General features: G+C 50.3%; 1 protein-coding gene across 2 annotated transcripts in view; it reads left to right on the forward strand.

Annotated features, from left to right (window-relative positions):
* Window positions 1-2,024: 2,024 nt before the first annotated feature.
* KLHL26 (kelch like family member 26) overlaps window positions 2,025-13,308 on the forward strand; it is a 29,622-nt gene continuing 18,338 nt past the window's right edge. For both annotated transcript variants that reach the window (XM_045853616.1, XM_045853617.1), the window contains exon 1: window positions 2,025-2,192. In XM_045853616.1, coding sequence (XP_045709572.1) covers window positions 2,122-2,192 — 71 coding nt within the window. In that variant the 5' untranslated portion in view covers window positions 2,025-2,121. The remainder of the gene's footprint in view (window positions 2,193-13,308) is intronic.

Here is a 13,308-nt window from a genome sequence, read left to right on the forward strand (position 1 = left end):
AGCTGGTTCAGAACAGGGGAGCAGGTGGCAAGGCCCCTGCCTCTGGGAGAGCCACGCCAGCTGTTGTCCAGATGGTGGCTAGACCTCAGGACTCTGCCTGCTGTGTTTCTGCTTGTGGGGTCTGCCAGACCACAGGTCATTGTTATTGGGTGAGGGTCTGCAGTAATCTTCTTTGGCCCTCCAGGTCCTCCATCTGCTGGTACCTCATCCCAGATATAGCAGGCAATTGGGCTAGGCGAAGAACCCTGGCCTCCTTCTGCCTCACTCCCACACCCATCTGTTGCATCTCCTATTGGCACTACCTGCAAAGTATCTCCTGGCTAGGAGTACTTTCCACCCTTCCCCTGCCATGCCACCACCCTCAAATGAGCTCCATCATTTGTCCTAAGTATTGTCCCTTATTCAAGATATTTCCCCTGACTGTCATGTTGGTTACATCTCTTCTGCCAACAACCCCCCTCTCCTCTTTTTACGTAGGGAAAATGCCTCCATAGTGGTCCATGGGGCCCTTCATGACCTAGAGCACCCCTCATTGATACCTATCCTGTCCCTCACTTTTCTCTGCCAGGCAACACTCCAGGTACACTCTCACACCGGGTTCTTTGCACTGGCTTTCCTGTGATGTGTGATCTTGGAGTACCTAGTATGTTCACAGCACCATGCATCTGCAGCGTGCTATGCGTATGCATACAGCCAGGGGCCCAGTGATCTTGAGCTGTGTGTCTGTGTGTCTGACATGTGGGTTGAATCTGGGTGTTTATTAAGTGTGTGTGCATATGGATGCCATTGACTGCAGCCACGTGTTTGACGGGTGTGTGAGCTGTAGGTCTCAGCCGAGCAGGGTTTGATGCCGGCATGTGGTTCATCTGGAACAAAGGCTTGAGTGGTGGCTGATTACAGGCAGGAGAGAGTGAGTGTGCAGAGCTTGTTGGGAATGCATGTATCCCATGCGTGTATGCATTCAGCATTTATTGAGTGCTTATTGTGTGCTGGAGAGGTCAGTAGGGCCCTTCAGCACCTGGTATCTGTCAGCTTGCAGTGTCTACTCCTGAGTATTTTTACACAAACGAATGGGCACCTATTATAAGCCTGATCCTCTACTGGACATGGATCAGTTGGGTCTCATTCTACCTGCAGGAGCACACTTAGGAGGTCCTTTGCTTCCTCCTCTGGAGTCTCCAGCTCATGTTCACCCCCTTCTAGGAGAGCTGACTGCACAGAGGTCTCTGAGCCCCATATGGACCCCTGGGCCTTTCTTGAGGCCCTATAAAGGAAGGTTTTTCGATTTAGGGGGTGAAAAACTAAATGGGCTCAGGGCTGCAGAGAAGTCCTGGGATCCTGAACCCACCCAGGGCTGAGGTTCTAGGCTTTCGGAGAAGTTGGGGTGGGGGTGCACTGGAAAGCTCTGGGAGCTTACGGAGGCCCTGTTGGCTCAAACACGGGCTGGAAGTTTGAGGCCTGGGCACAGGATGAGAGTTCCCCATCTGAGGGAGGTCTTGAAGAGGGAGTGACTCTGGGAGGGGAGGAATGGTTCTCAGAGCTCAGAGGACTATTTCCCCATGCCTTACCTTCCATCAAGTCTCCGTCCCTTCCCTTTTCCAGAGCAGAACCCTCCCCAGACTTGCTGCACCTCACCTTCCCGCCAACCCTCACCCTTAGCCCCCTTCCTGTACCCTTCCATCCGCAGCTCTCCGATCCCACCCTTGCCTCTTGCCTCTACAATGGCCACGCCCTTGTACCCCACCCTGCAACCTCTTTCTAGGTCGCGCCCTATCCCAGTCTAGGCCCCGCCCCTCTATAGACCGAGCCTTGCCCCAAGTCCCAATACCGTCAATCTTCCGCCTTTGCCAGGTCTTCAACAAGATCACACCCCTCGCCAGAAGCCCTGCCCCTCCTCTACTCTGGAGAGCTGGCCCCATCCTCGCCCGCCCCGCCCATCATCAGACCCCGCCCTCTCCCCGAGAGGCCACGCCCTCTCCTCACGTCTGGCCCCTAGTATTTATTGCCCAGGCCCTTCAGTCGCGGAGCACGCCCCGCCCCCGTCCCCCAACTCTCGGTCTCCTGGACTGGCGTGAGGCTCCCGTCTCTCGAACGCACGGCGGCAGCGGCGGCAGCGGGAAGATGGCGGAGTCCGGCGGCGGCGGCAGTGGTGTTGGCTTCGGCGCGGGCCCCGGCCCGGAGCGCCCTAGCAGGTGAGACCTGGCCTGCAGTGGGCTCGCACCTGTCTTAGGACCCCGGTGACCTATGGGGAGTGCTGGGGGTCTGAGGGGCCGGGAAGCGTACTGGGCCTGCCCAAGGGTTTTTCCGGGGACTGCAGGTAGGTGCTGATGAACGGACAGCTGAAGGAGGGCTGGGCGCCCCAAAACCTCGAGGTGTCTACATGCGGCCCTAGGGGCATGAGGGGGCGTGGGAGGGCTTGGAGGTCTGAAGGGAAACCCAGGGGCTCCTGATTGGGAACTGGGAATGCCAAGGGGTCTGGGAGGCAGAAAGGGCCTGAACAGAGACCATGGGCAGTCTTGAGGTTGTTAAGGCTGTTTTCGGTGGGACTCTGAAGGGGGGGACTGAAGGGAGCTTGCTGATACGGAGGCCCAAGGCTTCCTAGAGGGTGCTAAAGGACCCTGAGGATTCTAAAGGTGGTCCTGAGGGTATGCTGAAGGGACCTGAGATTGGTGAGGACTGTAGAAGCTGGGGGGGGGGATTGTTGGGGGCACAAGTGAACCTAAGGACGTGAAAGAGGCCTAAGGGGCCTGGGAAAACCTGAGAGGGGAGGCTGAGGGGTCCTGGGGGTCCTAGTGAATCTTGATGGGCAAGAAAGGGCCTGGAGTCCCAGGGGTTCTGAGGGGCTGGAGTGGGTCTTGGGGAACCTGAGGATGGTGAGAGAACCCTGAAGATCCAACACACACACACACACACACACACACACACACACAGTGTCCATCCTTGGAGTGCCTCTTTCCCATCCCAATGGGATTTAAATCTCCCCCTTCCCCAGGTCAAAGGACTTGAAGCAATGCCTTGCCCTCAGAGCAAGGGGCAGAATTCATTTTCTCCTGTTAGAGGGAGGTCCCCTTTCCCTTTGGCCAAATCCTGAGACTGGGTGCTTGAACCCCCGGTTTGGCATAAAACTTGATGTTTACATGCCTTGTTCTGGGCTCTCGGGAAGAACACCAACCTTAGGGAGCTTGATCTCCTTCCTCTTTACGTTGCACAGAGTCAGGGGGGCCCAGACCTCCCCACCCCTGTTCCCCAGGACAACTGGCCACCCTTGGTTTACCAAGGACAAAATTCAGGCTCTTTCTCGCTGGTGAGCTTAAGGGAGCAAATCATTTCAGTTAAAGTGATGAATGATGAAGTTAGTACTCATGTGCGGTGGTGTCATTTATCATTGTGGGGACCTAGGCTGGTGCTGGCTGGAAAGGCCTGATGACCCAGGTACATGAGTTGGGCTTTGGAGGCCTCCAGTGGGCAACATTAGAGATACAGAGGATTTGGGAAGAGATTCAGGAGGTAGCTGGGCAGGGCTTGGTGACCAGGAATAAGGTGGCATGTCAGGAACAGACAAGAGGGGAGAGTGAATCCTAGGTGTCTGCCTTGGGCCTTAGGGTGGGACAACCTGGGGCAAGGGTAAGGTATAATTAATTATATACCATACTGTTCCTTGAGTTTTAATAAATTTGTAAGGGGGTAATAAATGATGGTAGAAGGAGACTTGACTTGGTGAACACACAATACAGTATAGAGGTGATGTATTACAGAATTGTACACCCAAGCCCTGGCTGGTGTGGCTTGAGGGCCAGCTTGCGAACCAAATGGTCGCCAGTTCGATACCCAGTCAGGGCACATGCCTGGTTTGTGGGCCAGGTCCTCAGTGGAGGTGTGTGAGAGGCAACCACACATTGATGTTTCTCTCCCTCTCTTTCTCCCTCCCTTCCCCTCACTCTAAAAATAAATAAATAAAATCTTTTTTGAAAAAAGAATTGTACACTGAAACTGATAGAATTTTATTAGCCAGTGTCACCCTAATAAATTCAATAAAAATAAATTTATAGAATATGAGCATATACCCATTAACCCAATCCAGTTTTCCATCTTTTATTCTTTTTTTGATCCCCACCCGAGAATATGTTTATTGATTTTAGAGAGAGAGAGAAGTGGGGCAGGGAGAAAGAGAGAGAGAAAAAAAAACATCAACTGATTGCCTCTCATAGGCTTCCTGACCAGGAATCAAACTCATAACCTAGGTATGTGCGCTGACTGGGAATCGAACCTGTGACCTTTTGGTGTATGGACAGTGCTCCAACCAACTTAGCCACCTGTCCAGGGGTCCTTTTTGTAAAAAAAAAAATTATTGATTCGTAGAGAGAGGGAGTAAGGAGAGGGGGAGAGAGGGAGAGACAGACATTAATTTGTTATTCCAGTTATTTATGCATTCATTGGTTGGTTCTTATATGTGCCCTAACTGGGAATCCAACCCACAAGCTTGGTGTATTGAGACGATACTCTAACCAACGAGCTACCCAGCCAGGGCAGCCAGTTTTTAATTTTAGCAATTCTAGGTGTATGCTGGTATCTTGTTTTGGTTTTAATTTGCATCTCCCCAATAACTAATGATGTTGGACAGTTTTTCATGGTTTCATTATCTATTCATATTTTTGGTAAAGTGTCTTTTCAAATTTTGGGGCTAATTTTTAGTTGAGTTGTCTTCTTATTGACTTTTAATAATTTAATAAAGTCTCCTGGCTGGCATAGCTCAGTGGATTGAGTGCGGGCTGCGAACCAAAGCATCACAGGTTCGATTCCCAGTCAGGGCACATACTTGAGGTGCAGGCCACGGCTCCCAGCAACCGCACATTGATGTTTCTCTCTCTCTGTCTTTCTCCCTCCCTTCCCTCTCTAAAAATAAATAAATAAAATATTTAAAAAAGGGAATATAGGAAAAAAAGAATTTAATAAAGTCTCTTAAAAGACTTTATGTATTCTGGTTATAAGTTCTTTGTCAGATATATGATTTGCAAATATTTTTTCCTAGTCTGCAACTTGTCTTTTCATTTTCTTAATTTATCTTTTAAAGATAAATTAAATTATTATTTTGATGAAAATGTAATTTATCAATGTTCTGTTTTTAAATTTTTTTTAGATTTTATTTATTTATTTTTAGAGAGAAAGGAAGGGAGGGAGAAAGAGGGGAAGTGAAACATCAATGTGTGGTTGCCTCTTGCACACTCTCTGCTGGGGACATGGTCTGCAACCCAGATATGTGCCCTGACTGGGAATCGAACCGACAATTCTTTGGTTCACAGACCCGTGCTCAATCTATTAAGCTATACCAGCCAGGGATTCAATGTTCTTCTTTTATGAATTATGCTTTTAATGTCATACCTAAGAAATATTTTCTAAATGGAAGGACTTTCTTAAAAGACATCTCCACCATCCCTGAGATGCCCATGTACCCCCTTCCATCCATCCCAGTGAAAAATCACTGTTGTCTGGAGCAAATGATGGTGGGTGTATGTGAGTGTGTGTGTGTGTTGTATGTGTCTTATTTCTGTGGTGCTAGTGTAGGGAGGAGGGTAAGAAACCCTAATATGGTGAGAGGAGCATACAGAAAGAGGACCCGATTTTGAAGGAGATTGTGGCACACAATAGCCTCCCAAGGGCCTTTTGAAACATAGAGGCTTTTGAAGCATTGTTTATTTATTCTTTCCTTCATTTCTTCCAAATGGGCCAGACTGGCCTGTTGAATGACTTGCCCATGCCTTAGTCATCTTTGTCCTTCTACACTCCAAGATCATGGCCTCTCAGAGCCACCTGCCTGATTACCTGCATTCAGCTAGCCCCAGGAACACTTCAGTCACCTCATGTGTGTGTGTGGTAGGGTTTTTTTTTTTTTTGTAAAATTTATATGACATAAAACTCATTCATGTAAAATGTACAATTCAAAAATAAAGAGAATGAAATGTACAATTCAGTGGTGTATAGCACATTCACAATGTTGTTTGCGTCCATCACCTCTCTATAATTTCAGAACATTTCTATAACCCTAAGCAGAAATCCTGTTTCCATTAGCAGCCACTCACCATTCCCCTTCTATCCCAGCCCCTAACAACTACTCCTCTATTTTCTGTCTCTATTAAGTTACCTGTTTCATGAATAGAATCATACAATGTGGAATTTTTTTATGACTGGCTTCTTTCACTCCATGTAATGTTTTCAAGCTTCATCTATATTGTAGTGTATATCAGTACTTCATTCCTTTTTATGGTTGCATAATATTCTGTCAGACCACATTTTGTTAATCCATTCACTAGCTGATGACACTGGGGTTGGTTCCACCTTTTGGCTATTTTGGATAATGCTGCCATGAATGTGTGTGTATAAGCTTTCACCTGAACCCCTGTGTTCAGTTCTTTGGGCTCTACTCCAGGGCCAGAATTGCTGCATCATAAGGCTGTTGTTTATCCTTGACCATGTTATCAACACCCAAACTACTTGGTGTGTTTATGCGTGTAAATGCCTTGAGGGTGGAGAGCATGTCTTGTGTACCTGGAGCAGAGGCCACGCAGAGGAAGTTAAGTGTTCAAGAAGTATGGACAGGAGAAAAGGAGGGATGGGTAAGGTGTGGGAAAACTCTCTAGGGCTTGCAGTCTGGCAAGGGGGAAGTCACATCTATGGATGGGGTGGTCCTTTGCCTTCTTGGGGAGACTTGTGGGAGTGCTGCAGACTGGGGTTGGCTGACCTTGCCTGGGAGGCGGGTTTTCCAGCCTGCTAGGAGGTGTCTGCATCTGCCTTTTTTGTCCCATGAAGGGTTTGCCATTTGGCCTGGTGGGGGGGCAGTTCCTATCTTTCCCTTGGCCCTTCCAGCAGCCCACAACGTGAGAAATGGTTCTCAAGGGACTGTGCTCCCCCACCCCAACCACCTCTGGTATTATATAACTGGTTTGTTCCCATTTCTCTCTTCTGCAACCAAGGGGGGAAAGTGAAAAAGAAAAGCTTATTCTCTTTCCTTCCTATCTCGAGGGATCAACAAAAAACCCATTGCCTAGTAGAGATGGTCATTAATGACCGAGCGGAACCTCTGGGATAGAGGGAGATGGCAGCCTCAGCCGGGACTTGAGGAGGGGGGTGGGGCCTGGCTGCAGGCTCAGCCATACAAAAGACATTTGTCCTCCAGCAGGTCCCCTCCTAGCTCCACCTCAGGCCCTCCACAATGTCCAGGTTCCTGGAGAGAGAGGAGGTTTTGGTGTTTTGATGGGGAGGAGGTGCTTTCCATTGAGTTGAACTTCCCTAGCTAAAATTCCATCACAATGAGCTACCTGGATGGCTGAGTTCTGGAAGAGCCTTCTCTCTATGGAGGCTCTTCAGACGGTGGGCCTTGAGCATCCTTATTCCTTGGCCCATTTTCCCTAAAGGTGTCTGGATGGGGCCCAGATTTTCTGACTCATGCTGCTCCTGGTGGGTGAGGTAGGGGTATCTGGGTGAGGGACATGTTACCCACAGGTGTTCCCATGGAAACTTGTAGCCAGGATACAGTGTGAGTGGTTTTGGCTCAGTTCAGCTGAAGTGTCTGCTCCTGGCTTGGTGGCCTTTGCTTGTTTGAGATTTCCTAACAAGTCCTCTCTGACTGCACCCTAGATTGTGTCTACTAAGCTTCGAGGCTCTGGAAGAGTCTAGTTCCCCAGTGCCTGTGCAAAAGATGGGGGAGTGGGGGTGACTTGCCTTCTGAGACAGTTCTTATTGCTTTGGCTTCATCCTCTTTTCAGCTGGTAGGGAGAGGCAGGAATTTGGCCCTTCAGACATGGGAACTTTATTCCTCCTCTTGGGAATTCTGGGGGATTTGTAGCATCAGGGGCCTCATCACACTCATGTGTCTGTGGTCCCTCCTTCCATGAGCAAGATGACCCTACATACTCATTGTGCACCATGGGCACATCTGCATTCCAGTGTGTGTTAGATTCCTCATCTGAAAAATAGGACCCCAGACCCATAGGGCAGGGTAGCTTGGAAGAAGTGAGCTAAGGTGAGGGTATGCTTAGAGGGCACCTAGCACATTGCATGTGCATGTGTTAGTGCAGAGGTAGCGACATTGCCCTGTGGTCCTGATGCTGTCAACATTCTGTTACTGTGTTGTTTGGGCTGTGAAGGGATCATGGAGTGTGGCAGATGAGGAAAAGATAAAAGTTAGTGTCTTCATCAATTTGGGCTGCTGAAACAGAATACTGTAGACTGGGTGGCATATAAGCAACAGAAATTTATTTCTTGAAGTTTGGAGGCTAGAAGTTCAAGATCAAGATGTCTGGTGAGGCTACTTCCTGATGCATAAATGGTGTATTCTCACTGTTTCTTCATATGGTAGAAGGGTCTAGGGAGCTCTCTGGGGTCCCTTAAAAAAAACTCACCCAAGCATATGCTTATTGATTTTAGAGAGGAAAGTGGGGGGAGCAAAACATCAATGTGAGAGGGAAATCTCGATCAGTTGCCTCCATGTGCCCCGACCAGGGATCCAACCTGAAACCTAAGTATGTGCTCTGACTGGGGATGGAACCCACAATCTTTTGGTGTATGGGACGGTGCTCCAACCAACCAACTGAGCTACCTGGCCAGGGCTAGGGTCTCTTTTATGAGGTCACTAATCCCATTCATGAGGGCTCCAACCTTATAACCTAATTACCCCCCAAAGGCTGTACTGCCTAACACCATCACATTAGGGGTTAGGTTTCAACATATGTGTTTTGGGGAGGATACAAACATTCAGTCTGTGGCAATAGGCCTGAGCATTTGGGAGGATGACGGCATTATTAATTGATGGCCATGAGAGGGACAGTGGTGGGGCAGTGGGAGAATGGAACATGTCAAGTCTGAGCTGCTTCTGCAACATGAGAGTAGATGGCACCTAGGAACAGAGTGTGAGCACAAGCTGGATGGGTCTTGGCAGAGTATTGGGATGAGCAGTTGAGCCTGGGGTGAGCTGGAGGAAGTGCTGAGCTGGTAGTGCTGGAGGACCGGGTCATGCAGCTCATCCCTTCGCAGGGACCCCCTGTTCCTCACGTGGCAGGCAGGATCCCAGCAGGGTCCCTCAAGCTTGAGATGTGAAATTGCTCTGAAGACTACACACTTCTCCCTGAACTGAGCACTACGATTGTCTTATTGCTGGACTGCTTCCACCTGGTGGCTATGACCCGCCCCCCCCCCCAACCGGGGACTCCTTCTTATCTTTGGACCTAGTTACTAGGGTAGGGAGGTTTTATTAGCTTCTGCTATCATTGTGCCATCTCCAGGGAGCCCACCAGTGTATTATTCACTTTCCTTAACAGCAGTTATTTTTGATTGCCTATCCATAGGGGAGAGCTCAGCAAGGCCAGGGTGCAGGTTTTATGCCTGAATCCCTCCTCCCTCCCAGACCCTTTAAAGATGGGGCCTCCTCTGCACTCCCTCCCTTTGGTCTTGGGCATGTTTCAGACTTGGGGTTGATGGCTCTGGAGAAGGAGGAAGGAAGTGGAAGGAGAGAGAGTGGCGCAGGGAAGGGCCCAGACAGAAACAATTCATCCACATGTAGATGGAATTCACATCTTGCTCTACCCTTGGTGGTTGTCACATGCTTCCTGTATACCTGCCCCTGTTTGATGCTAGGCTTGCTAGGAGGGGTGGGTGGGGGGGACAGTGCTGCCCTTGGAGGTCCTATGTGCCAGCAGGGAGTTAGTGAAACATTGGTGCAGTCATTACCCCATGGGTGCCATAAATGATCCTGAGGCCAAATGGGAAGTTCCTGCCTTCTCAGAAAGGGTCTGAGAGCCTCCGCAGGAGTGAGGTTGAGCCAAGTCTGAAGGTTTGTGTTATCTGAAGGCTAGTGTCATTGGCTCAGGGGAAGGGGGTCGAGTGAGGTGGACTGTTCTCTGGGTGCTGGCAAGTGGTGTGTGTATGTTCTGAAGGTGGAGGAGACAACCTCTTCAGGGTTGAGAGTCAGAGAAGAGTGGGTAGGAGGGTTGAGGTGGGAGACTGGGAGGTCAGGATTTGGGTGAGAGGGACACCTAGGTCAGATTTGTGTTTTGGAAGGATCACTCTGGCAGGAGAGGATGGGGCCTGGACCAACCCTGGGGCTGTGGGGAGGGCACAGGTTTGGGAAAGATTCAAGGTTGAACTTGTGCTATGTGCTGACCAGTGTTGGCAGCTGGACAGGGAGTCGCCTGCTCTCAGGTTTCTGCCATGGATCTAGGAATGCATGCTGGGTGAGGATCTGTGGGTAGGTGGGCCGGCAGGGGAGGACCAGGCCTCACTTGGCCTGAAAGGCTGCTCTGCCCGCCAGCATCCCATAGAGAGCTGGGAGGGGCAGAGGTGGACATCCCACCTCCAAGGGTTGCTGGCCATCTCTGTTCCAGAAAGCCCCCATGCCTCTCTTTGCTCAAGGGCCTCAGGTCTTCCAGCCAGCAGTTCTTGGTCCCAGGAATGTCCCTCCTCCCAGGAAAAGGGCTTGGACTAGTCATAGCCACTCTAGGCAGTCTCCCCAATTTGATTCCACCCACCTATGGACTCTGAGCTTCTCCTTGAGAGTCCATATGCACCATGCACACTCTTATTTGCTCTTTCCTTCTCTCTGTTAGCCACATCCTGGCCTGGCAGCTTCTCCCACCTCTCTTCCTCCTTTGGACTCTGCACTACTGTCTCCCCATTCTGGCGGGATCTCCCAAGGCGGGCATCAGCCCACATCGTTTTCTCATTTCTCCCACCTGACACCTGCCAGGGGCCTTTTCACTCTCAGAACAAAATCCATATCTTCATGTGACCCCCCTTGGCCCACCTGCCAGGCCTCCCAGCTTCCACCACCCTGCCCTCCTCTTGGGCCAGCACCCCTCCTGGGCCTTTAACCCAACTCCCCCTGGAGTGTCCTGTCCCAGAGCTTCACATAACCCCAGTGTTGCCTCCTTGGGGCCTGACTGCTCTATCTACCATAGCCCACTGCCCACCATGGCCCACAGCCCACCCCCTGCCCTACGTTCATGGAACATTCTCTGTGCTAAGGACCCATGCCCCCAAGAATGTGTGCTCACCAAAGGCAGGGCTTCATCATGGAGGCTCTGACTCCATCCAGTGAGTACTTCATGAACCATCTGTGATGGAGTTTGGCAGGGTTGCTGGCTTGACTGAGGCTTCTGAAAGAGTACTTCGTGGCTTGGCTGGGTGAGGGTCACCCTCGTCTTCCTCCCTTTATTTCATGTCAGGATCTGGGAAGAGAAACACATTCCCAGGCATGTTGTCAGTGAATCATCCCTATTTGAGGGAAGCCAGTGAATAGTACCTTTTGGCAGGTGTGCTTTGTGTAGGATCTTAATGCTGTGTGTTGAATACGGAAACAGCTGGCTACTCTCCCTGTGCAGCTGCCTGCAGTACGAAGTGGAGGCCGCCCTCCAGGTTTCTACTGGAAGATCCCCCTTTTCTTGTGGTAGCAGCTAGCAGCTGTGCAGATGAGCTCTTAACACATGCTAACCCTGGGTCTCCAGTCCCTTCTCCCCCCTCCCCCTGCTGGCCTGTCCCTGGTCTTTCCAGAGAGGGCTGCTTGGGATGATCTCTCCAGAGAGGGCTGCTCGGGATGCGCAGGACAAATCCTCCCTAGCATTCCTCCTCTGCAAACAGGTTTTGGTGTGCCAGTTTGCCGCACCAGAAAATATTGTGATTCCAGAGGAAGTAACCGGCACCTTTGGGGAATTTCAGAGCTTTCCTGTAAGTAAAGTAGCTTCCGGAATTGAACATGCTCAGCGTGGAGGAAATCTTGAGGGGTGGACCTTGGGGCTTTTAAAGCCTCAAGGGCGGTTACCCAATGAGGCCCAAGATGTTTCCTGACATGACAACTGTGAAATTCCACAGAGGTCAAAGATGGACTGCACCAGGAGCAGGCTGAGCTGGATATCCGGAGAGCTCTCCTCTCAATGGGGTGTTAGGAGCTGGAAGCAGTCTGCCAAAGGAAGCAGAAACAGAGACATGATCACTCAGAATCTTCTGTAATTGGAGCTAAGAGTGGGGCATTCTCTCATGGCAGAGTTCAGGGGGTGGCAAGGTGCCCATAAGCTTACAGGCGTATAAGGGAGCCTCCCTGAAGACCCACAGGCAGCTTCCATGTGGAAAACTTCCAGGACTAAAGTTGTAACTGTGTGCTTGCCTTAATGTGGTCGTCTCTTGCTCTCTCTGCCTTTTCCATCTCCCTCCTCTCCCTGTCACAAGGGGAGATAATTGGAGCCTGCCTGCTTCTAAGGTAGGGCTGTTGGGAGTATACAAATGTTTATGCTGTACGTGAGTCACTTGCAGAAGCGATGGGTAGTGTTTTCCTTGTCAAGGCTGAAGGCATGGGCTGTCTTGCAGCTCCAGCCTTAGGTATGCTTCCAGCATTTGAGCATTTAGAGTTGCTGAACTTTTGCCGTGGGGGGCGTGGGTAGCCTACTGACCTTTACTGGGGAGCCCAATGTCTCATTGCAGGTAGGCAGGGCTCACAATGAGTATGGCCACCACCTACTCAACCAGAGATTACCCAGTGTGGCTTCCCTGCCTCCCTGCACCCTTCCACCTCCCTGCCCTGCAATCCCTGGGTAGGAAGACTGTGTGCAGTCAGTGCAGGGAGAGGTGGCAGCTGGAGGATTGTTAATTCCACAGTAGTTTTTCCAGAGGCTCATCTGGAATGTGGTGGAAAGGAGGCCAGGATTTGAGACTTCTGACATTGAAGGTCCACTTTGGTTATAAGCACCAGAAACTTAACTCACTGTCTTCAGTTAAAAAATAAGAGTTAATTGTTCTCATTAAAAAGAAAAGTTTAGGGAGTGTTTTAGTTTTAGGTCCATTCAGATTCAGTGCTCAGATGATTCTCCTAGAATCAATGACTCCCATTTCTCATCTCTGTCTTCCCTGTTTTTTTTTTTTTTTAAGATTTTATTTATTTTTAGACAGGGGAAGGGAAGGAGAAAGAGAGGGAGAGGAACATAAATATGTGGTTGCTCCCACATGCATTCCCAACTGGGGATCTGGCCTACATCCCAGGCATGTGTCCCGACAGGCCAGTTCTCAATCCACTGAGCCACACCAGCCAGGGCTCTGTCTTCCCTCTTGACTGGGCAAGGTGAACCCACCTTGCTTCCCACCATCCCAGAATCAGGGGAAAGGCAAATCTCCATTCCCAGGGAAGGCTCTGATTGGATTGGTTGGGTCACATCCCTATCCTGGGACCAATCAGTGGGGCTGGGAGGCTTTGGTTGGCCAGGCTGAGTCATGAGTCTCCCATTCCAGTCCAGGGATGGTGTGTCCTGATCCCTACCACTGGGTCTGAGAGTG

This window comes from Phyllostomus hastatus, unplaced genomic scaffold (genome assembly GCF_019186645.2).
Source record: "Phyllostomus hastatus isolate PE091 unplaced genomic scaffold, TTU_PhHast_1.1 phas_contig_98, whole genome shotgun sequence".
NCBI classification, from domain to species: domain Eukaryota; kingdom Metazoa; phylum Chordata; class Mammalia; order Chiroptera; family Phyllostomidae; genus Phyllostomus; species Phyllostomus hastatus.